The following is a 26,174-nucleotide window of genomic DNA, read 5'->3' on the forward strand; positions in this document are numbered from 1 at the left end:
TAGAGTCTTCTCTTGTGTTGTTGGAAGAGGGTGTTTGCTATGACCAGTGCATTTTCTTGGCAAAACTCTATTAATCTTTGCCCTGCTTCATTCCGCATTCCAAGGCTAAATTTGCCTATTACTCCAGGTGTTTCTTGAGTTCCTACTTTTGCATTCCAGTCCCCTATAATGAAAAGGACATCTTTTTGGGGGTGTTAGTTCTAAAAGGTCTTGTAGGTCTTCATAGAACCGCTCAACTTCAGCTTCTTCAGTGTTATCGGTTGGGGCATAGGCTTGGATTACTGTGATATTGAATGGTTTGCCTTGAAACAAACAGAGATCATTCTGTCGTTTTTGAGATTGCATCCAAGTACTGCATTTCAGACTCTTGTTGACCATGATGGCTACTCCATTTCTTCTAAGGGATTCCTGCCCACAGTAGTAGATATAATGGTCATCTGAGTTAAATTCACCCATTCCAGTCCATTTTCGTTTGCTGATTCCTAGAATGTCGACGTTCACTCTTGCCATCTCCTGTTTGACCGCTTCCAATTTGCCTTCATTCATGGACCTTGCATTCCTGGTTCCTATGCAATATTGCTCTTTACAGCATCGGACCTTGCTTCTTTTACCAGTCACATCCACAACTGAGTATTGTTTTTGCTTTGGCTCCATCCCTTATGTATCTGTTAATCTCAAATCCCTAATTTATCCCTCTTCCCTCTTTTCCTTTTGGTAGCTAAGGTTTGTTTTCTGTGTCTGTGAGTCTATTTCTGTTTCATAAATAAGTTACTTTGTATCATTTTTGTTGATTCCACATATAAGTGATATCATGTGGTATTTGTCTTTCTCTAACTTACTTTACTTAGGATGACAATCTCTAGGTCCATCCATGTGGTTGCAAATGACATTATTTCATTCTTCCTTGCATGCATGTCACTTCACGTGTCCAACTCTTTGCAACACTATCAGCTGTAGCCTGCCAGGATCCTCTGTCCGTGGGATTCTCTAGGCAAGAATATTGCAGTGATTGCCATTCCCTTTTCCAGGGGATCTTCCTGACCCAGGGATCGAACCTGTGTCTCTTCTTTCTCCTGAATTGCAGGCCGGTTCTTTACTACTAGCGCCCCCTGGTCTGAGTAATATTCCATTGTACATATACACCACATTGTCTTTATCCATTCATTTATTGATGGACATTTAGGTTGCTTCCACACCTTCACTACTATAAATAGTGTTGCTGTGAATACTGGGGTGCATGTGTCTTTTTGAGTTAAAGTTTCTCTGGATATATGCCCAAGAATAGGATTATTGGATCATTTGGCAACTCTATTTTTAGCTTTTTAAGGAACCTATATGGTGTTTTCCAAAGTGGCTGCACCAATTTACATTCCCATCAGTGGTGTAGGATGGTTACCTTTTCTCCACACCCTCTCCAGCATTTATTATTTGAAGATTTTTCAATGATGGCCCTTCTGACCAGTGTACAGTGATGCCTCATTTAGTTCTGATTTGCATTTGGCTAATTAGTGACGTTGAGTGTATTTTCATGTACTTATTGGCTATCTGTTTATCTTCTTTGAGAAATGTCTATTTAGGTCTTCTATCTTTTAATTAAAATTGTTTGTTGTTGTTGTTGAGCTGTATGAGCTGTTTGCTTATTTTGGAGATTAGTCCCGTGTCAGGTGCCTCATTTACTAATATTTTCTCCCATTCCATAGGTTTTCTTTTCATTTTCTTTATGGTTTTCTTTGCTTTTAAGCAAAAGCAAAAGCTTTTAATATGGTCCCATTTGTTTATTTTTGGTCTTGTTTCCATTATGTAGGAGATGGATCCAGAATAATATTGCTGTGATTTATGTCAAAGAGTGTTCTGCCTATGTTTTCCTCTAGGAGTTTTTGAGTATCTGGTCTTACATTTAGGTCTTTAATCCATATTGAGTTTATTTTTGTATATGATATTAAATAATGTTCTGATTTCACTCTTTTAGAAGTAGCTGTCCAGTTTTCTCAGCACCACTTATTGAAGAGTCTTTTCCCCATTGCATATTCTTGCCTCCTTTGTCACGTTAACTGACCATAAATGCATGAGTTTATTTCTGGCCTTTCTATTCTCTGAACTTCTAAGCTTGTTTATCACAGATACAAATTTAAACAATGACTTTTCAAGATGTCATCTATTTTTAGTCACAAGTATGACATGCAATAAGCTTTAAAATATATGAACAGATATCCGCACCACTCTTCCTACTACCCCAGCTTTGCAGTCTTACCTGCTGTCTTAAGACAGGACACCAATCTTCCAGCTCACTCACCCCTTTCTTTCGGTAACCAGTTCTCTGACTTTCAGTTCCTTTGCTCTTCCCTTTCTCCCAGTCAGTGCAGCTTTGGCTTCATTTCCTTCCAAAACAGCCTTGATGCCTTAAACTATCACATCAACCATCTCCTGATCTTCTCTTAGCCATCCATCAGCCTCTCACCCTAGGACCCTGATTCTGATCAACCCACCATAATGATTTTGCTCTTATAATAAGTCTACTGTACACTTCTTAAAATAATTATTCAACTTTGTGGATTCCCTTATAAATCAACGTCTTTAACCCCAGCTGAGTCCTCAGCCTTGCCCGACAGTCTTCCTAGCTGTCCTGTTAGATTCCCTTCTCATTGTTCTCACAATCTTTCTGCCTCTTCTTTGTTCTTTGTCATGGCCGTTTTGGCCAACTCAGTGATTGGCTGAACACCCAGGTGGCAATTTCTCTGGGCCAAATATCTCTCCAGAAGACCAGATCCAGGCTCCTGGCCCTCAGTGTTATGGTGAGAAAGCATTATTGCTGCTGCCCCATTTGTTAAGGACAATGTCATTTACCTGTTCTCAGGCAAGCGTAACTGGCCCTATCTTCACACTAAAGTTCCATTGGCTGGGAATGAATCTCATCTTGGAACTAGGCATTCTTCCAGTCTCTGCCTTTGCCAAGGGACTGCAGAAAGAAAGAATGACCTTCTCAGTGGATTAGGTCAAGGCACCAGTTGGTATTTCAGTCCTGTTATATGAGAATTTCCTAAGTAAAACAGTGTTAACTCATGATGAAAAAAATGAGAATTAGGTAAGAAAATACTTCTTAAAGTAAGTATTTTAAGTAATAAAAATTAGTTATTCACTTACATAGGGGTAAAAGCCCCAGTGAAAGACTGGGACCTCATTTCTCTATGTAATAATCAAGACAGGATACTCTTCAGTTCAGAAGACAAGGTCAAGAATTGGTGACACACTTCTGCACAGGAAAGGAAATAGCCATCAGAGTAAAGAGGAAACCTACAGGGTGGGAGAAAAATTTGCATACTATATATATAATAAGAAGTTAATATCTAAAACATATGAGAAACTTCTACAATTCAATAGCAGAAAAATAACATGATTTAAAAAGACTTGAATAGACATTTCTTCAAAGAAGATATGCAAATGACCAACAGATATATGAAAAGGTGCTCAACATCATTAAACACAGAGAAATACAAGTGAAACTCATGAGCTATCACCTCACAGCTGTTAGGATGGCTGTTACCAACACACATAAGATAGTGAGTATTGGTGTGGATGTGGAGAAATTGGAATCCTGTGCACCATTGGTGGGAATGTACCATGATGCAGCCACCATGGAAAAAATCAAAAAATTAAAAATAATTTAGTTTTAATTAAATTAAAATATTTGCTTTTAATTAAATCATAATATCTAATTTTGATTAAATTTAAATATTTGATTTTGATTAAATTAAATACTTACATACAAGTTTAACTTTAATTAAATTTAAATATTTAATATTTGATTAAAATTTAATTTTTACCATAAGACCTAGCAATTCCAGTTCTAGGTATATATCGAAAGGAATGAAATCAGGATCTTGAAATGATATCTGTACTCCCAAGTTCGTAGTGACATTATTCACACTAGTCAAGATATGGATGGAAACAACCCAGATGTTCATCAACAAATGAATGGATAAAGAAAATGTGGTATAGGCATATCACAGAATATTGCTCAACTTTAAAAAAGAAGTAAATTCTGTCATTTTGGCAATATGAATGAGCCTAGGAACATTATGCTAAGTGAAACAGGTCAGTCTCAGAAGGACAGATGCTACAAGATTCCGCATATAGGAGAATCTAAAATAGTCAAACTCACTGAGGCAGAGAAGAGAACAGTGGTTGCTTAAGGACGGTGGAGAGTTGCTGTTCAACAAGTATAAAGTTTCACTTACACAAGATGAATATGGCTCGAGCTTTGCTATACAACGTATTGCCTGTGGTTAACAACACTGTATTGTTCCCTTAAAAACTTATGAAATGGGTAGATCTCATGTTAAGTGTTCTTACCACACACAAAAAAAGGGACACAAGGAAACTTTTGAATCTGATGGATATGTCTATTGCCTTGACTGTGGCAATGGTTTCACAGGTGTTTGTTTGAGTCTAAACTCATCAAATTATAAAATTAAATATGTATAGTATTTTATATATCAGCTACACCCCCAAGAAAGCTGTTTAAAAAAAAAAAAAGAAAAGAAATAACGATAGGAAATTAGAGTGATTTCCTTGTGTAAAGAAATGCATCCTGTGGGGTGGCTGCCTGGCCTCCTAAGAGTCATAGGGAGGAGAGCCTTCCTGGAATCATCGTTACATTGGTAGCAGCAGCACAGCCCCCTCTGATCTGCTGAAGGCAGACAGTATTATCGATCGTAGCCCTGTTGCCAGACCACAGTGCACAGAAGAAAGGGACGTCTGTTCGTTTTTCCCTGAGAGCCTTACAGGTTCTGTGTAGTCAGGAGGATGGGCTTCCTCGGTTCTGTACTCAGTCCAGTGTTGACTGTGCTGTGTGCGGCTGCTGGAGGAGCAGAGGGTGAAGTCTCCACCAGCACCACACGCTGTGCCCTGGGTCAGCATCTGACGGGGGTGTGTTTCCTTCCCCACCCCTGCCCCCTGAGGGATGCAGGCAGATATTGGTGGAAGAGAAAGATACACTCAAGGTGTTTGTTTTTCTGAACTTCTTTTTCTTCATATTTTTCCACTGTTTTTTTGGCACTCTGTGCTGCTTGCAGGGTCTTAGTTCCCCAACCAAGGATTTCACCCATGGCCCCTACAGTGGAAACTCAGAGTCTTAATCACTGGACCACCAGGGAAGTCCCTTTTTATATTTTTTAATCCATCCCCTCTTGGTAGATATTTTTAAAAACACTTTACTATGTTGCAAAGTATGTTTCCCTGGCTCGTTCCAAATCAGTGAAGAAATGAAGTCACTGGGAATAGGATGTGAAAAGTTTAGCTTATTGGAAGATGATCAAGCTTGACATAAATACATCACTTGTGAAGGGCTGGCATTTTACCTATGGCCACTGAAGGCACATATCCAGACTGTTTCTTTCCTTTCCATCGTGATTAGTGTGATTGAGTTTTTTAAATCTCTTAGCATTTTGTGTTTCCCAATGGGTCAAGTGGCACAATCTTCAAACATAAAAGAAAGTCAGAGATGGTTAAATGAGGAATGGTGCCATTTTCTATCTACGGGCATTCATTCTGTATTTAGCTAGTGGAGGAAGAGTATATTTAAAGACCTAAATGGTTATTCCTTTCAGGCAATTCAAGGTGGCTTTAAAATAAGAAAGGAACTTATCTTTGAGAGAAAAAAAAAAAAACAAAAACTACCTGGGCACAATTCTTCTTCACAAACAGAAAAGAAAAATCCCACTAAGAGAATATGGTGTGTTTTCCCTCTTTCTATCATTGAAATGTGGTTAAGGAATAAAAGCCATAGAAAAGAGCCAGCGACAAAGGACTTCAGCCGAAGCTCCCGTGTTTTATGACTTTCCATCAGAATGTTACCATTCTTGGGTATCTGATGGCACCAAACACCCCAAGTTTAATACTCTCCTTTTCCAGTATGGAAATTAGATGGGAAAGACTTGGCTGTACTGGTAGGCAGAGGAGAAGGAACCAGTGGAGAGGGAAGGATGATGATTGGGAAGGACCAACAGACAGAACACTGAGAAAGGATCGGGTCCAGGGCACATGAGCAAGATTAGTCCTGGCTCAGGAGAGAAACAACCAGTTTCTCCTGTGTAGTTGGAAGGAAGGAGCTCAGGATGGCTGGGATATGATAAGTGTGATGTGTGGTAGGGGCTGGGATCATAGGAGGCTCCCAAGAGTCTGATGTGGGTCTGCACGTCCGAGATGTCATCCCGTGTGGGACTGGGGTGGTCTCAGCATGAAACCAGGGAAGTAAAGGGAGTGAATGACTGACTGTAGGTGACAATGACTATACCATTGCCTCATCCCTGGGAATCTCATTAGAGAGGAGAGGGTATGAGCTTTGCACATCTGAAAGAAATTTGCTGCTCCAATGACTCATGATTCCAAGATGTTTTTCACTGTTTTGTTTTTGAAACTGTTTTCAATTCTGCTTCTCACTCAGGGGAAACTGCAAACCCATTCAGTGTATACCTCGTTTCCCCCTGAGCAGTGTTGCCTTTATCATCAGTGGATGCTTTGAGCATTGCTCTGGCCACCACCAGGAAAAGGAAATTTTTTTTTTATAGACTCCATTTCTATTCTTTATTCTTCTTCCTGCTGTGTACTGGAGAAGGAAATGGCAACCCACTCCAGTATTCCTGCCTAGAGAATCCCATGGACAGAGGAGCCTGGTAGATTACAGTCCTTGGGCTTGCAAGAGTCGGACATGACTTAGAGACTAAACCGCCACCACCACCTGCCATGTACAAGTCAGTGTTCAGTATTTCTGTGTCCTAATCTATGGGAGTTAGTGTTTTAGGGCACTTTCCAGTTGTTTCTTGGATACCAAGTATGCATCTTGGCCACCAACTCCGTAGTCAATACCTGATATAGGAACAATGACTGATGTGTACATTTTTTATGTAACATAACAAGTGTAAAACACATGTGCCTGCCTTCAGCCCTGATCTCATCTAGAGCAAAGTGGGAAGAGGAGTCAGTGGTCCAGGGCAGGCGTGGCATCTCCTGCCTGTGTCTCTCACCCTTAACCTCTGTTCTCCGCAGATGGTCGGCTGCGATTATGAGATCGACTCCAACGCCACAGAGGACCGCTGTGGTGTGTGCCTTGGGGATGGCTCAGCCTGCCAGACTGTGAAGAAGATGTTTAAGCAGAAAGAAGGATCTGGTAATAAAACAAATAATTGTAGTGGCAGGGGGCTGAGGATGAAGGTCAAGATGGAGTGCTGTTTTTTTTTTTTTTTTAGCAGATTGTAACTTTTTAAGCAGATTGTAACTTTCACATAATTCAAAATAGATATAGCCTTGGCTACAAAGGCTCCTTGGCAGTTGTAGAAAAGGGATTGATTGCTAAGCGACTACAGGAAGCATTACGTTGCACTAGGGATCTAAGATGGCTGAGTGGCTGCCCATAGGACCAGGTTTAATCATGTGATCCCTGGGAGAGGATCCAGGGCTGAAGGCCAGTGGACCAAGACCTGAGGGAGAGAAGGGATGAAAAGCTGGTGGAGAAGGATGCAGACATGGGGCAGGTTCCATAACTGAGGGCAGAGAAGCCAGCAGTGGGTTTAAAGACAGAAGAATCAGGATGTAGCTTTAGGACCAGAGGAGAAGCAAGGCAGGGTTACTTCAATTTGCTCTTATTCCCAATCCCTCCCCATAAGAGGGTCTCTCCCAGTGGTGCCTTCAGTCTCTCCAGGTGGCTTCTCCCAGCTAACATGCCCTCCTTGCCCACACCCCACCCTTCCTTCCCCATGATTACCTTTTTTGAGATTTCTTCCTTTAACAGCTTCAGGCTACTAATGGTCTTTGGGGTTGGAGAGCTCATTACCCTCGCTCCTCCCCAGAAATAACCAGACAGGTAAGGGAGTATCATTAAGCCAGTTACATTACATGGGAGCCAGCATAGCAGTTGTTGTACTTCAGAATTTTGCCCGCCCAGGAGAGGAGTTGAGACAGTACAAGGCAGCTCCCATCAATCATTGCTTGAGGCTACTCTGGGGAGGTAAGGGGTCCAGTGGTTGATTCTCTGGATTCCAAGGAAAGCAGGTGCTGGGAGTAGGGAGGCCAGTGTGCTCCACTCAGGTATAGATGGGACAGTACCCCTGTGCTAGGGCTGGGGTGATGCCCAGGGCAGAAGTCGGATCCTGGGGCACCTCCCTTCTAGACATGCTTACCACCTGGGATGAACTGACTAAGTTTGCCCAAGAGATTATTCATTAAGTGACCTGTTGTTCCCTACTACACATAATAGTGAATAACCCAAATTTAACATCCATCCCGATTTTTTGATCTTTGGCTATTGAATCAGTAAGGTAAAATTGTAAAGTGAAATGCTTGTCCTGCCCTTTCAAATTATCCTTGTGGAATTATATTTCATATCTACTATTTGAAAGCTTTATTATGCACAAAACATCTTTTGCATTTTAGTAAGGATGTCTATGACAACCCATTTATCTCAAGTGTATGGTCAAGTGCTCTGTGATAGCTAATATTTATTCAGTCTTTACAAAGGTGTTATGTAAATACTTTTCATTATTTAGATGTGACCTTATTTACTTGGATTAGTAAAAGTCAGACTTAAAATTGCATTCCTTTATTTAACCTCTATTTTATTTCTTTTTTGTGGGGCTTTGTATCTTTGGCCTCAGACATGGTCTGCTCTTAACATTATGGTGTGCGTGCTTAGTCTCTCAGTTGTGTCCCACTCTTTACGACCCTCTGGACTGTAGCCCACCAGGCTCTTCTGTCCATGGGATTTTCCAGGCAAGATTACTGGAGTGGGTTGTCATTTCCTTCTCCATAACAGAGCTTCCCTGATAGCTAAGTTGGTAAAGAATCCGCCTGCAATGCAGAAGACCCCAGCTCGATTCCTGGGTCAGGAAGATCTGCTGGAGAAGGGAATAAGCTACCCACTCCAGTGTTCTTGGGTTTCCCCGGTGACTCAGCTGGTAAAGAATCCACCTGCAATGTGGGAGACCTGGGTACAGTCACCAGGTTGGGAAGATGCCCCAGAGAAGGGAAAGGCTACCCACTCCAGTATTCTGGCCTGGAGAATTCCATGGACTGTATAGTCCATGGGGTCGCAAAGAGTCGGATATGACTGAGTGACTTTAACTTTCACTTTCTCCATAATGTTATGGTAACTCCTTTGAAAAGCAGAGTTTTCATTCTCAAATCTCTACCACTTAACCTTTTAAGCCCTTAGGAAATCAGGCTTTAATTCTGGGATCTCATCTCTGCCCTGGTGTCCTAGGAGTGAGGAAAACGGACCAGAAACATCTTGAGTTTCCCTCCCTCTACCACACCTACCTCAGAAACTGCAGTCCATCTGGCTGTATGCCCTCCACTGAGCATTTTTATCCCCATTGCCTTTCCGCTTTCTGATGGCTCTTGACATCCAGAGAGTGTGTCAGCTTTATGCTGTTTTTGCCCTGACGGCTTTCTCAAAGTCCTTTGGCATGGCCACCCACAGCACAATGGAGAAACCCAGTAAGCACTCATTCTAAACTCTGCAACACCCAGTTAGGGGTCTGTGTTCCATATACCCACTGGACACTGGCCAGAACCCACTTTTGCTACATGCCCAAAAAAGCTAGAAACATTGTAAAGAAGCTGGCTGCCACCACCACCACTCCCAGATTGAGTGAGGCCAAACAGTGATAGAAAATTTTATGAAAGAGAATCAGATTGTATTGGAGAAGATGATTTATGCAAAGGCCAAAGTCAAAAGAGAAAGCTCCTCTCCTGGAAGACACCAAATGTATTATTTTCTGTACTTGTTTACCTGCTATCTTGTGTTGTTGCCCTTTTTGCACCTTATATTGTATTCTTTTTTTCTAACACAATGCAATCTGAAGGCTGAATTGTCTTTCATGCTTTTTCTCCATCCAGCCTCAAATCAGCAAATACAAAGGATGTATATGAATATATATATATATATATATATATATATATATACACAGTAGGTATTCAATTTACTCATGTAAATTTCAGTGAAAAAAGTCTTTCATAGGATGGATTCTATATTCCTTTGACAATAAAGGAAGCAAATCTTTATTCTCTAGTTATGATGCTGAAGCTGAAGCTCCAGTACTTTGGTCACCTCATGCGAAGAGTTGACTCACTGAAAAAGACTCTGATGCTGGGAGGGATTGGGGGCAGGAGGAGAAGGGGACGACAGAGGATGAGATGGCTGGATGGCATCACTGACTCGATGGACATGAGTCTGAGTGAACTGTAGGAGTTGGTGATGGACAGGGAGGCCTGGCATGGTGAGATTCATGGGGTTGCAGAGTCTGAGTGACTGAACAGAACTGAACTATGTTGACATAATATCTGAGTAGGTATTTTCTCCTAGATGTCCAGCCTGTGGTTTTGCTGGAGTGTTATAACTCCTTTGTAGCACAAATATTGTTACGATACTGCATGCTGCTGCTGCCACCAAGTCACTTCAGTCGTGTCTGACTCTGTGCGACCCCACAGACACGGCAGCCCACCTGGCTCCCTCATTCCTGGGATTCTCCAGGCAAGAACACTGGAGTGGGTTGCCATTTCTTCCTCCAGTGTATGAAAGTGAAAAGTGAAGGTGAAAGTGAAGTCGTGTCCAACTCTTAGCCACCCTATGGACTGCAGCGCACCAGGCTCCTCCATCCATGGGATTTTTTAGGCAAGAGTACTGGAGTGGGGTGCCATTGCCTTCTCCACAACACTGCATATCCAGTATTAAAATATTGGGTTTTAGTCACTTTCTGATTCTAGCCCAAAGATTGTTATTCATTTGCTCAGTTGTGTCTGACTGTTCACGACCCCCATGGACTGCATCACACCAAGCTTCCCTGTCCTTCACCATCTCCTGGAGTTTGCTCAAACTTGCATCCATTGAATCAATGATACCATCCAATGATCTCACCCTCTGTCATCCCTTTTTCTTCCTGCCTTCAAGCTTTCCCAGCATCAGATCTTTTACAGTGAGTTGGCTCATTGATGAGCCAGCCCAAAGATGGAAATCTCCGAATCCTTCCTCTTTTTGTGCATGTCCTAAAGTATTCTTTTCTCTTTGTGTCTCCACCCAGAGCTGCTGCTGTTGACAGCAAGCTGGTCATGAGGTTCCCATTTGCCCTCAAGAGTCTGTGGCTTGTGGCAGTTCCTTCTGGAGAATTATTCCCAAAACAAGTGTGTGTTTGTAGCTGCGACACGAAACTATGATTGATTGAAGATTGCTTTTTTATTCCAGGACTTGTGCAGGAGATCCCCAGAACCTTCAGCCTTAAGAACAGCCTATCACTGTTCTTAACCATGACCTTGAAAGAAAACCCAGTTCAGTTCAGTTCAGTTCAGTTCAGTTCAGTCGCTCAGTCCTGTCCAACTCTTTGCGACCCCATGAATCGCAGCACGCCAGGCCTCCCTGTCCATCACCATCTCCCGGAGTTCACTCAGACTCATGTCCATCGAGCCCGTGATGCCATCCAGCCATCTCATCCTCTGTCGTCCCCTTCTCCTCCTGCCCCCAATCCCTCCCAGCATCAGAGTCTTTTCCAATGAGTCAGCTCTTGCAAAGTGGCCAAAGTACTGGAGCTTCAGCTTTAGCACCATTCCTTCCAAAGAAATCCCAGGGTTGATCTTCAGAATGGACTGGTTGGATCCCCTTGCAGTCCAAGGGACTCTCAAGAGTCTTCTTCAACACCACAGTTCAAAAGCATCAATTCTTCGGCACTCAGCCTTCTTCACAGTCGAACTCTCACATCCATACATGACTACTGGAAAAACCATAGCCTTGACTAGACGGACCTTAGCTGGCAAAGTAATGTCAGGCAACACTGAAAAGCAATGAACTTGGGCAACAGGTGCAGACTAGCTCTTGTGGCAAAATTATCTCCATGACTAGGAAATAATGAGAATATGTGCTCAGTCACTCACGAGGATTCAAAAATCCTTCAAAGCTTGCATGACCACGCTGACCCGTGGCTTCTGCCTGAGTTCTCTTTTTTGTCCTGCTTTACTCTGGCTGTCAGCTTTTTTCCCAGTAGAGCTATAGTTGAAAAAGTCTGCGTTAGAGATGTCCATGGCAGTCATACCCAGTACCGCCTCCTCTCTGGCTGCTGCTGCTCTTGATGATGGAGGCATGAAATACTAGTCAAGCCTTTTTCTATATTTTTTGTGTGTGCTTCTAAGAAACAGAGAGAATAATGTGGAGTTGAAGTATGCTCAGAGGCAAAAAGATGGGGTTACTGGTCTAGATTGCCATTGACCTTGGGGAAGCCACCTCTCTGGGCCATTTCTGAGGCCCCTTCAACCCTCCATGGTGTATTTTGTCTTCTGCCATTCCCAGCACCAAGGCTGATCATTTGTTGATATCTAAGTGTTGAAGCTGGGCAGAGTTTTTTGGAGAAGGTGTCTTTATTCATGGCTGCCCTGGAATGTCTCAACAGCTAAATTTCCATCTTTCTCTGGGAAGAGGAACTCTGCTTAGTAGATCTGACGCTGCATACTAGATGGTGACATCTACTCTTTTAAGTAGGACCGTGCTTGGGGAACAAAAGGGCTATCCTCTTGTAGACCCTCCATTCAGTTCAGTTTAGTCGCTCAGTCATGTCCGACCCTTTGAGACCCCATGAATTGCAGCACGCCAGGCCTCCCTGTCCATCACCATCTCCTGGAGTTCACTCAGACTCATGTCCATTGAGTCAGTGATGCCATCCAGCCATCTCATCCTCTGTCATCCCCTTCTCCTCCTGCCCCCAGACCCTCCATAATAACTTCTATTTCCTCTCATGGAGAAAGAGGGTAAAAAAAGGCATCTAGGTATAGTACATGGTTACTGTGATGGAAAGTATGTTCAGTTTGAAGAACTTAGGCCCAGAGTACACTGTACTATGTACAGGAACTCCCTGGTTCATTTGTTCATTCACTCACTTGCTCTTTTACCTGAGAAATTTTAATTGAGCACTTATTGAGTGCTTGGCATGGGGGACAGAATAATGAATAAGATGGTGACTCTTCCCACTGCTTGTTTCCTCACACTATCTGGGTGATGGAACCACCAGGAATCCACTGTGACATTTCGCTCTTAGGGAGAATTTAAATTAAGAGCCTGTTTCAAAAGGAAGTTGGGAGACTATTAAGCCCTCTTCTTCCAAGGGGACCACCAAGGTGCCACCCAGAGCCTTGGCCTTCATCCCAAACTTTTGCAGCTCATTCTCTTTGGTCTAGAACATTGACCCCTTGTTGCCTAGTTCCTCAGCATGATTTATTTCCTGCTGCCTAATCTCCTTGATTCTGTAATACTCACCTACCTTGATCTTTAATATTAGCTAGCTCTTTTCTGGTATTTTTTAAACTTCTTGCACTTAATCCATTGACCTCCTAAAACCACCCCTCTGGACTCCTTTGGCCTTTATTGGCTTCTCTTGACCCCTCCAATGCCAGGTCCTCTGACCACTAACCCAAATCCTTGGCTTATTCTCATGGACCTGCTTTGTTTTGATGCTGGCAACAAGGGACCACATTCTCTGAGCACCCTGGAACTCTCCTACAACTGATTGTGTCACTTAACTCAGGACCCAAACCACCAGCCTTGATTCCTACCTCCTTTATTTAGTCCTAAGCAGACTGTGTTCAACTTTTGTTTCAAATCTTTTTATGGAACTAGAACAGTTACTGTATAAAGTTCACCTTTAATTTTATATTTTAAGTAACACATTTGCATATCTATTGAGTGGATTTGATGCACATAGTCATGTTACTTTAAGTCTTTTGGCACAATACTTAATTCAGTTTCCACTGTCTAATATACCTTACATACAGTTTTTCTTTTTCTTTTTTTTTATTTTTACAATTCAACATGCTGAAAAAAAGGTCTAGAGTCTAGAGAACAGAAGAAACACACAGAATGTTCTTAAATTCTTGCTACTAGCATCCATATCTTTAGAAGAGATTTCCAGAATGGAGGAAAAGCAGCAGCTGCCTGAAATTGTGTACTGACCCCCTGGATCCCATCCTGTATTGATTTTGTCTGTTTATGTATTTAGTACTTCTGGCTGCAGTTCCCTAGGTTCTGCTACTGATCTTCACGGTCAAAAGATTAAATTCACATAGAATTCAGAATTGACAAAAATTATAACTTAAATGCCCATCTTAATTCCATAATGAAGCACATTGTGGACTTTGGCTTGGGGCCTCTAGGCTCTGTGACAAACTAATGTGATCATGAATATGAAGAGAGCCCACTAAGAGCACTCACAGCACAGGTCAGGGCTGTGGCCTCAGTGTTGAGTGCAGGGTCCATACAAGTCTGGGGAGTGGGACTTGAGATGCTTTTAAGAAGAAATGATATGGCTTCACGACTCAAAGTTGCTCCTAGGCTGTCCCACAATATTCAATTTATTTCCTATTGATGTAAGAGAGAATAGGGACCATTCTGGGGCTTCCAGGATGATGCTAGTGGTAAAGAACCTGCCTGCCAATGCAGGCGACATAAGAACACTGGTTTGATCCCTGGGTCAGGAAGATCCCCTAGAAGATGGGATGGCAACCAGCTCTAGTATTCTTGCCTGGAGAATCCCATGGACAGAGGAGCCTGGCAGGCTACAGTCCGTAGGGTTGCAAAGAGTTGGATATGACTGAAGTGACTTGGCACAGCACATACGGGGCCATTATATGATTTTAGAAAGGTGAAATGATGTGAGGAGGTCAGTGTCATAGAAAGACTAGTTTGCCAATGACATACAAAATTGCCTGGAATAGGAGAGCCCAGTGCTGGAATATCAACCCAGGTCCAGGAGATGAGGGCCTGGACTAAAGAAGTTCATGTAAAGGGGATGAGAATCACATAAGAAAACATCCCAGAGACAGAATTGGAGGCAGAAGTTAGGAGATAATGGTGAGAGAGGATATGGCTTTCTTGAAACCATATTTACCAAAATACCACCTTTACTTGGAAACTGTCCTAAGTCACACTTTCTGGGAAACCTTGAGTTGGAGGGAGTAGGGAGAATGGACACTTTACACAGAAGTTCTCCCATCAGAAGAGCTGAAAGACTTCCTGGGCTCAGGACTGTGGGCCTTTACCCTGGAAGTGTTCAGAGTCAGGAAGCCTCTGTCTGTTCCCTCTGCTGTTTCCACCGGTTTCTATTGGATTGGCCAAAAAATTAATTCAGATTTTTCTGTAAGATCTTATGGAAAAACCTGAATGAACTTTTTAACCAACCCAATAACAAGAGGATCATAGTTGCTCATGGTGTGTTCCATGACTCCAGGCCCCTTCCTACCCTATTTTGAAATAATTGAGGCTAAAGTTCCAAATCTGGAACACTTTAATTCTCAAAGACCTAGCTGATGAATACAGTTCTATGTAGCTCTTCCTCACTGTGATTTGTGAGAAGGTCAAATGCAGGTTTGAATCTGAACCAGACACCAATGTGTCACTGCCGTCAAGCCAGGCTTCAGAAGAGTGATCTGTCTTTCCCAGGCAAAAAAAAAAAAAAAAAAAACTTTCCTCACAGAAACCATGACATCTTGGCCTGCAGTGAGGATCGTCTTGCTTGCCACAAACTGGCAGAACAAATTTTTTTTTAAAAAGGAAAAGGCAATCTGGTAGCTGTAGATAAATTGCATGGGTTAACAGTATGACCTCTTCATAAACACATTTTTATTTGAAGTGACAGACTGGAAACAAAATAAGCCAGTGAGCAAATCCCTTTTTTAGAATAGTTGGATAAGATGCATATTAGCACAATAATCCACTGTTCCTCCTATGATATGTCTTCAGAAGTGAGGCCAGTCTTCTACCCCATCCTCAAAGGTCATGAATATTCTTTTAGCTTAAGATTTTTAGACTCAGAGATGGTTTTTCCAGGTGGTCTCCGTGGACAAAGAAGAGACTCCTTCTTTGAGGTCAAGATTACGTCTTTCTGCTTTCCCCAGTACTGGTGCAAAAGGATAGTGTTTACTGGGGAAAATGAAAGAAAAGTGATTTGCTGAATGAATATATTAATCTTTCTTACTATTTGAGGGATAGTCTTACCAACCCTGTAAATTTTCCCTTGACATCAAATAAATGTCTCAATAATCCTTCACCTCTACAGCTTTTTTTATATGATTCTCATTTCTGTAAAGAAGACCCATGAATATGAGACATTCAAGGGGACTTTTTTCATGTCTGTTCTACCAATCATATTTTTTCATTAAAAATGCTGTTTTAGGTTTTAACAAATCCTGGTTATAGATATGTGTGTGTGTATATATATATACACACATACATATGTGTGATATAGCATAGATTGCCTCCTCTCTTGGAAAACATTTCTTCATTTTGTAGATAGATGGTCATTCCCTTCCACCTAAATGTCCATTAACAGTGTGTTGGTTAAAAAATAGGTTTATGTCATTTTGGCAGTTGTTGCAATGCTCAAAAATGTGGAAAGATATGAGAGGTACATTAAATTTAAAAAGCGATAGTTAAAATGTTCATATAGTATGATATATCACTTGTTTAAAAAAGCATGTATGTGTGTTTATAAGTACAAAGAAAGGTTTCGAAAGAGAATCCAAGAAACTATTAAGTGTAATTATCTTTGGGATTTAAGACTCTGGGTGGAGGGATATGGAAACTTTTACTTCTCATTTTACACTCCTCTCTATTGTGGGCTATTTTGTCATGTGTAAGAGTCTGTGGATATGTTGTGGTTCTTTTTAACTCCAAATATCAGAATTCTATTTTTGGGGTTTCATTTTTGGTGTTTTTTTGCAAAAATATATTATAAATATGTATTACGTTTGCTCATGGCTAAATCTGCCTGTTTACACCTTCTGTCTACAAACTGTTCAGAAGCAGATATTGTATTCAATGAAATCTTTTATTTTAAATTTGATATACTTCCCCTTTTAATATGGCAGAATCTACACACAATAAATATTTCTAAATTTAATATTCTTAAGTGGAAATAAAAAGCAAACTCTTGGGGGTTGTTTTCTCATCTATTTCTCATAGCTTTTTTATTTTGTTTGGTTTTTTGTTTGTTTTAAGACAAGGAATATGGTGGTTATCATACTATTTAATGGACTTTCCAGATGGCTCAGTGGTAAGAATCCACCTGCTAATGCAGGAGACATGGGTTCAATCCCTGGTTCTGGAAGATCCCCTGGAGAAGGAAATGGCAACCCACTCCAGTATTCTTGCCTGAGAAATCCCATAGACAGAGGAGCCTGGCAGGCTCCAGTGTATAGGGTCTCAAAAGAGTCAGACATGACTGAGCGACTAAACAACAGCAGCATCCTATTTAATGCCAGTTGGCTTTTCTGCATGAGCTCTGCTACAAGAAGCTCTGCTATGGCTATAGGAAGCAGTGTTCCAAAGTTTTTAAAACAATTGCATTACCCTCAATTATATGTGATAAATATTTTGCCCTGCTAGTTGTAAATTAGTAGTTTTAATCAAGTGTCTCGGGTGAGTTTGTAAGGGCCTAGTGGAGTTTAATCAAGTACTCCATGCCCTACACTTTGGTTCCTTTGGATGGCAGCTGTGAGTTTGAAAAATAGAGCTGAAGTTGTGGCCTGTGCACGGCTTCTGAGTAAATCATTCCTGCTGGCCTGTTGTGGGTTTTAACACCCAGGATTCTGTGCTGTGTTAATGTCTGAGGGAAAGAAAGCAGTCAGGGCACTTTTAGGTGACAGAGATGAGGGCTTGCTTGTTAGTCAGTATAAAACCTAGGATAAATCCAGTGGGAAATGACCAGGATGATCAAGATCTTAAAATGAAGTTTTGATACAGGATGCTTGGGGCTGGTGCATGGGGATGATTCAGAGAGATGATATGGGGTGGGAGGTGGGAGGGGGGTTCAGGATTGGGAACTCATGTACACACGTGGCGGATTCATGTCAGTGTATGGCAAAACTAATACAGTATTGTAAAGCAAAATAAAGTAAAAACAAAAATTTAAATAAAAAAGCAACAACAAAAATAAATAAATAAATGAAGTTTTGCATGGAAAAAGTAAAGGAACACAGAAAATGTAGCCTAGAAATGGGCAAAATAATTGATTATCAGCGCTAGGAAGGATGTCAGACATCATCTCATTCAAGCTCCTTCCTTTTACAGATGATATTCAAAGCAGTTGAATAAGTTGATGGACATCATGGAGCTTATTGTGGTGCAGAAACTAGAACTGATGTCTGACTCTCACGCCCAGTACACCTTTCCCAGTGCCTTCCCCAGAGTCTTTCCTTTCTATAACAGCTATAACGTGGTGAACATATGCTTCTTATGTTCTTAAGAAGCATAAATAAGATGAATGCATAAAGGGCTTAGCTTAGAGTCTGGCAAAGAGAGGAAACCCTTCATGTTTTAATTCCATTTCTCGCCTTTAGGTCTCCTACCATAATAACCAATAAGCGAGGATAAGACTGTAGCTAGAATTGATCATGGTCTTTAAGTGGATGTTCTGTTTTTTGAGAATGTTGGATTAGAACACATGAGAATAAAACATAAGTTTATATTTCATCAAAACATAAGAAAATATGAAAAAAAATTTTTTAATGAGTACAATTGTCCAGCAATATAAAAAACTGTGCTCAGAGCTGAGTTTCTCATCATAAGTTGTATTCAAGTGTACCAGGTGGCAATCAATCCAAGATTCCCTACAGAATTCTCTTAATGAATTTAAGCTATGATTAAATTATTTCCTCACCTGTTTTTAATTTTCAGGCAATGAGGATGAGGCAAAAGATTTAGCCACTGCAAGTGTTCAGGAAGATTAATCTGATAGCAGCAACAAATGGGGAGCAAAATGCAAATGGGAAGCTGGCTAGGGGCTGTAACATTTTGAACTATCAACAGGAAATCACAGAAAAATAAATGCTGGATCAACCACAAAAGCTTCAGAATCTGATCTTCATTTATTTCACCTCTCCTCTCATAAAACTGATTATGTACTGAGTCACAAAGCTCCTGAGATTTCTACTCATGGCCAATCTCCTTAAAGTTCCCCATGAGTAGTGCATCTGCCAGTCTCAGTACCCACCCAGCAGGAAGACAAGGACACTAAATGGTGGAGATGCTGGAAAGAGCATAGATAATGGTTGGAAACAGATTGTGTTTGGCTAAGCTTGCATGCCTTTCTTTCCTCCTTAGGTTATGTTGACATCGGACTGATTCCAAAAGGAGCCAGGGACATACGAGTAATGGAGGTTGAAGGAGCTGGAAACTTTCTGGCCATCAGGAGTGAAGACCCTGAAAAATATTACCTCAATGGAGGATTTATTATCCAATGGAATGGGAACTACAAGCTGGCAGGGACCATCTTTCAATACGACAGAAAAGGAGACCTGGAGAAACTGATGGCCACGGGTCCCACCAATGAGTCAGTGTGGATCCAGGTAATGCAGAAGTGAAGGAAACTGCTGACATTTACACTAGTTAGGATCTTTCTAATTTTCTTTTCCTAAGTATTTGCTAGAGGATATGGCTCTAGTGGTAAAGAACCTGCCTGCCAATGCAGGAGACATAAGAGATGCAGGTTTGATCCCTGGATTGGGAAGATCCCCTGGAAGAGGACATGGTAACCTGCTCCAGGATTTTGCCTGGAGAGCCACCATAGAGAGAGGGGCATGGCAGTCTATAGTCCATAGGGTTGTGAAAAGTCAGACATGACTGAAGCGACTTAGTATACCTTCATTAAGAATCCTTAAACCTTTTAGCGAGGAACAAGGGGGAAAATCTTTTATTGCCTAAAATTGCTGAAACTCTCATGATGGAATGCCAGGGGCCCTAAGATCATCCATGGAGTTCAGTTTCCGGTATGGTCAATGTAGGCTATTTATTTCAGAATGAGTTTTTTCCTTGGATATGAAAATGATAGCACCAATCTATGTCAGCCTGTTATGAGTTTTCAAACAGCTTTCCAGCAGTGGTGAACTGACATGGTTCTTCCACGTGGTCTCATGTGGTTGTCCTCAGACAAAAGATTTGACTTTCTAAAACCCTTGGAGGAGAAATATATTTATATATAGGATATGCTCTTCAAAGGCAGAAGTGATTTGTCTACCATACTGGCAAAGAACTATAGAAAAGGAGTGGGATAATTATACCAGCAGAGGCAAGGCAGGTTGGGGATTACAAATGGCCCAAGAGATAGTGACATCTAACTGTATTCAGAATTTAGAGGAAAGTCATTTCAGAACCAAAGATCAGAGCATTCACAGAAGCTGGAATTCAAGGCTTGACAGCCATGATCCATAAATGTCAGGAGACCTTACATTTTAGAGGCCCACCAGGGAAAAGTTTAATATATGGGGACCCACAATTCCATGGAGCAACCAATCCACCACCTCTAATGTAAGATGAATCTAATTCAAACACCTGATAAGTAGATTGCCTAAAGGAGAGGGAAAGGAGGAGAAGGTCCCAGATTCTGATTACAATTTTGTGCTTTGGCTAAAACCCATGACCATTTTAACCCCAGAATTATATGCTGTAAAGAAATCAGCCTAAGAGCTGGAAGAGGGCATCATAAAGCAATAACAACAACAACCAAATTAGTGTTTACTGAGTGCTAACTGTATGCCAGGCACAGATCCAACCGTATCTAATAACATAACTATTATTTATTTAGCCCTCATCAACAATCCTTAGTCATGGTGTGATTATCCTTACCTTGTTGATAAGGAAAGTAAGGCACAAGAGATCAAGGAAATTACCCATAACCACAAAATTAGTAGGTATGCAAGGGCACAGAGTGACCTACCAGCTATTGTTGGAAAGGGTACTCTGGTTAATCCCTCAGAATAATTCCCATATGATTAGATTTCCCATGGGAATTCAGTCAAGAAATAATAGATTGGGGCAGATTAGATGTAGATGTATATAGACTTACAGGTGGGAAGTAGATGTATTTATTTAATGGCATTTTTTCCAGTGCATGCCTTCATGACTACTTTAAAGGGGTGGACATTGGGCAGGATTTTTATGTGACTGTGATTTGCAGTGTAAGGTCACATCAGAGTTTTGCATGACCCCTCTCTTGCCCTTTAGCTTCTATTCCAGGTGACTAACCCTGGCATCAAGTATGAGTACACAATCCGGAAGGATGGCCTTGACAATGACGTGGAGAAGCTGGTGTACTTCTGGCAGTATGGTCGCTGGACAGAGTGCAGTGTAACATGTGGAACAGGTGAGAACAGATGCTCTCTCTATAAACCACATCAGCTTCGGAATAAGCCACAGAAACAGTTCAAGCAGGCAGTTTGCACTCATGCCCCTGGGTCTGCAGGGTTCTACAAAGATGGCCCAGGGGCTTTTATGAGTAGTAAATGTGTCAGACATGGTATAAACAAAGAGGCAGGGTTTTTGTTTGTTTGTTTGTTTGTTTTTTAATCAGCTTTATATACTATCCTCATGAAACGTTTGTTTACATAAAGAGTTACAAGTCTTTTATTTATTTTCTGTATTTATTTATTTGGCTTTGCCGGGTCTTCGTTTCAGCATGAGGGATTTTCAGTTGTGGTATGCTAACTCTTAGTTGCAGCATGTGGGATCTAGTTCCCTGACCAGGGGTAGAACCCAGCCTCCCTGCATTGGGAGCTTGGAGTCTTAGCCACTGGACTGCCAGGGAAGTCCCTACATGTCTTTTTATTTACTTATTTATTTATTTGTAATTGGAGGATAATTGCTTTACAATATTTTGTTGGTTTCTGCCATACATCAACATGAATCAGCCATGGGTATACCCATGTCCCCTCCCACTTGAACCTCCCTCCCACCTCCCACCCCATCCCAACCCTCAAGGGTGTCATGGAGCTCAAATCTTGTGCTTAGCAACAACCTGTGTGTCTTTTTAAAAATGAAAACATAAAGATTTATAACTGCTCTAGTTGAGGACCACAGAAGTCAAACCACCTACTAGAGGCATCCTTTCCATTACGGCCACATCCAGACCATAACCAGCTCTCCTGATTCCTAGCCCAATGGTCTTCTTCTGTCTCCAATTGAGCAGTTTTTCATACCTACAGGAATAATAGTTTTCTCTCATAAAATCAAGCATTGGAGAGGTTCCTTGCTGTTAAGTATGTCAGGATAGGACAAGTTCTGCTGCGGTAACAAATCAAAATCTTAGGAACACAGTGAAGGTTTATTTTTATCCCATTCTAAATCTGACATGGATCAGATGACCCTGCTTTGTCTTGTAGCTGAGACATCTGAAATTGTACCACTGGGAGGGCAGAAATTGAAGAGGCAGACTGGCCCTTCATAATGGCCATGGCCTGGAGTGATGCAGACCACTTCTGCTTAGGTTTGGTTGGCCTCAGCCCTGTAGGCACAGTCCTGCTGCAGACGGATGCTAGAAGCTGGACAGGAGCATGTGGACATTTGTAGAACACGGGCTCTCAAGGTCTCTGAAGGCAGGAGTTGGGGTTGTTCTGGTACTTGGGGCTCTTCACTCATCTGGGGGCTTTAATAGTAAACTCTAACTCTCTTTTCTTCTTTTGGATCCTGTCCAAGTCTGTTCTGGAATTTTCTGCCTCTATTGTTACTACTGCCTATAAAATGAGGGCAACTAGCACTAGGGCTAAAGAACCTGCCTGCCAAAGCAGGAAACATAAGAGAAGCGGCTTCGATCCCTGGATCAGGAAAATCCCCTGGAGGAGGGCAAAGCAACCCACTCCAGTATTTTTGCCTGGAGAATCCCATGGACAGACTGCCGGGCTATAGTCTATTGGGTTGCAAAGAGTCAGACACGACTGAAGCGACTTAGCACGCATGCATGCATTGTTACTACTGCCTATAAAACAAGGACAACTATATGCTGAAACTCCAGAATCAGCAATCCAGGAAAGAGAATCAAAGTGATGGAGTGAAGGAGCCAGGAGAATACAGCCTCCTTCTCCCTGGCTTCCTCTCATATACTTTGCTCCACTTGTCCACTTGCTCCTTCTACCCCCTGCCCCCCGGGAGGAATCATGGAAAGAGATCCAGCAACAGCGAGACAATTTTTGTATTACTGATTTCTTTCTTTTCCTCCTTCAGTATAGAAAACCAAGGGCTAACCTTTGGAAGGGAGAAGGAAATGGCAACCTACTTCAGTATTCTTGCCTGGAGAATCCCATGGACAGAGGAGCCTGGTGGGCTACAGTCCATGAGGTCACAAAGAGTTGGACATGAGTGAGCACACAACCTTTAGAAATAACAGGTCATATGTTCATTTCAAAATGTGTGATGTTTTGAAAACCCCAAACCTCTGGAAATCTGTCCAGGTCAAATGTGCACTGACAGAAGCCTCAGGGGCATCCGTGAGAGCCTGTCTTGCTGTTCCCGCCAAGTATGCTGCCTAGGAGGACTGAACATGCTGAGAAGCAAAAGCTACTTAAGCAGAAAATAAGAAAATATTTCCCTGAGGACCAGCTGTGAGGAACATGAAGTCATTGAGACTTCATTGTGGTTAACAAATACTTTTTCAATTTTGCATCCCTTTTTTTCTCTTTTCTGTGCAAGGATTGTTGTTGTTTAGTTGCTAAGTTGTGTCCCACTCTTTTGCAACCCCACAGACCGTAGCCTGCTAGGCTCCTCTATCCTAGGATTTTAAGCTTTAAGTTTGAATCATTTGTCCCAGGATACCACAGAGAGAAACTCAGCCAGTCCTGCGTGAGCAGGGCCTCCTCAGAGAAGAAGAGAACATCATCTATCCCCTCCTGCTATTTCAGCATGGGTTGGACCCTTTGCATGACTTGTGTGATATTTCAGAACAGGGGAAATATAATATAAATGGCTGATTGGTGTGAGAGTCATAAAGATACATCTGCAGTTAGCAAGGAGATGCAACAGCCTTACCAAGTGTGAATTGGGCCTTTGATTTTGATACGCCCTGATCCTTCAGTTGCACCTCGGCCAACTTGGGCAAATGTCACTCTGCTTATTAAACCTTAGCAGAGCCATCATAGTGTCCACATGCTCACCTGAATTTCAGCCTCTGCTATCTATTCAAATGGCACTCTGCTGTCTTTGTTCTGGCAGAGAAGAGTGACAGCATATCTACCTTCGTACTCTCAGACATAGAGAATGAAATGCTAATATTTACACAGGACACTTACTGTTAAATATAAAGATGGAAGCATGCCTGAAACACTGAATCATTTGGTGGTGTATTTTTATGTCAGATTAAAACTTTATATATTATAAAACTAACTTAAATACGTTAGTGAAAAAAATTTTTTTAAATCAGCATCCTAACACATATGCACTTTGGTATTTTGCTTTATTGCCCTTCAACATTCTTGTTTCTCATCATAGATGTTTATGTGAAATAAAGTGAAGTTGCTCAGTAGTGTCCAACTCTTTGCAGCCTCATGAACTGTAGCCTGCCAGGCTCCTCCACCCATGGGATTTTCCAGGCAAGAGCACTGGAGTGTGTTGCCATTTCCTTCTCCAGTAGATGTTTATAGTTGTGTGCATGTGGATGGATTTATGTACACAGACACACATGTTTTCATTTAACATCCTAACATAGGTACCTCTCCATGTATTATTCAGTCTCCAGAGCAATCAGTTTTAGGGACACATTATATTTCATTGGCAAGACAAAGCAAAATTACCTTAGCCAATTCCTTATTGATCATCACCTTGTAATGAGCATCTTTGGGCCCATGTAAAGAATGATCTCATTAAATGTTAATTTGTAAATGTAATTTCTAGGTTGAAAAAGTAAGATATACCAAATATTAAGAAATTTATTATCAAATTGATTCCCATAGTAAAAGGGTTGCAAATGGATAGTAGCAATCATTTTATTTTATTTTACTTTATTCATTTTGTTATTGTGTTATATTAGTTTTACACTCTTTCACTGGAAAATATTTCAAGCATCCCAGCAAAAAAAGGAGAATGTCATAACAAACTCCTGTATATCAACCACTCAAGTTTATCAGATCTTATTATTATGTCATGTTTATTTCAATCTTCATTTTTAAAAAATAAAAAATTGCACAAATATACTTAAAGAGCACTCCCTAATTCCACTCTCTTTCCTTACTCTCAGAGTTAACTAGGGTCAATGTTTTGTTTCCATGTGGGAGAAACTCTGGAGGAATGGCAAAGAGAAAGAAGATCTTGGCAGTCATCTGGGGAAGTAATATTAGTGGCTTGAACTAAAAGTAAGGTGGTACACACTGCTATATTTAAAATGGATAACCAACAAGGCCCTGCTGTGTAGCACATGGAACTCTGCTCAATGTTATGTGGCAGCCTGGATGGCATTGGAGGCTTGGGGGAGAAAAGATAAGTGTATATATATGGCTAGGTCCCTGTGTGGTTTACTTGAAACCATCACAACATTTTTTGTTAATCGGCTATACCTCAATAAAAAAGAAAAAGTTTAAAAGTAGTAAATAAAAGGAATCCAAATTGGAAAAGAAGTAAAACTCTCACTGTTTGCAGATGACATGCTCCTCTACATAGAAAACCCTAAAGACTCCACCTGAAAATTACTAGAGCTAATCAATGAATACAGTAAAGTTGCAGGATATAAAATCAACACACAGAAACCCCTTGCATTCCTATACACTAATAATGAGAAAATAGAAAAAGAAATTAAGGAAACAATTCAATTCACCATTGCAACGAAAAGAAGAAAATACTTAGGAATATATCTACCTAAAGAAACTAAAGACCTATATATAGAAAACTATAAAACACTGATGAAAGAAATCAAAGAGGACACTAATAGATGGAGAAATATATCATATTCATGGATCAGAAGAATCAATATAGTGAAAATGAGTATACTACTCAAAGCAATCTGTAGATTCAGTGCAATCCCTATCAAGCTACCAGTGGTATTTTTCACAGAGCTAGAACAAATAATTTCAAGATTTGTATGGAAATACAAAAAACCTCGAATAGCCAAAGCAATCTTGAGAAAGAAGAATGGAACTGGAGGAATCAACTTACCTGACTTCAGGCTCTACTACAAAGCCACAGTCATTAAGACAGTATGGTACTGGCACAAAGACAGACATATAGATCAATGGAACAAAATAGAAAGCCCAGAGATAAATCCACACACATATGGACACCTTATCTTCGACAAAGGAGGCAAGAATATACAGTGGAGAAAAGACAATCTCTTTAACAAGTGGTGCTGGGAAAACTGGTCAACCACTTGTAAAAGAATGAAACTAGATCACTTTCT

General features: G+C 41.2%; 1 protein-coding gene across 1 annotated transcript in view; it reads left to right on the top strand.

Annotated features, from left to right (window-relative positions):
• Positions 1-26,174, top strand: part of ADAMTS12 (ADAM metallopeptidase with thrombospondin type 1 motif 12) — a 402,846-nt gene that overhangs the window by 271,222 nt on the left and 105,450 nt on the right. The window contains exons 14-16 of the mRNA XM_027980135.3: positions 7,045-7,165; positions 19,127-19,371; positions 21,026-21,164. Coding sequence (XP_027835936.2) covers positions 7,045-7,165; positions 19,127-19,371; positions 21,026-21,164 — 505 coding nt within the window. The remainder of the gene's footprint in view (positions 1-7,044; positions 7,166-19,126; positions 19,372-21,025; positions 21,165-26,174) is intronic.

The sequence above is a fragment of the Ovis aries genome, chromosome 16 (assembly GCF_016772045.2).
Source record: "Ovis aries strain OAR_USU_Benz2616 breed Rambouillet chromosome 16, ARS-UI_Ramb_v3.0, whole genome shotgun sequence".
NCBI lineage: Eukaryota > Metazoa > Chordata > Mammalia > Artiodactyla > Bovidae > Ovis > Ovis aries.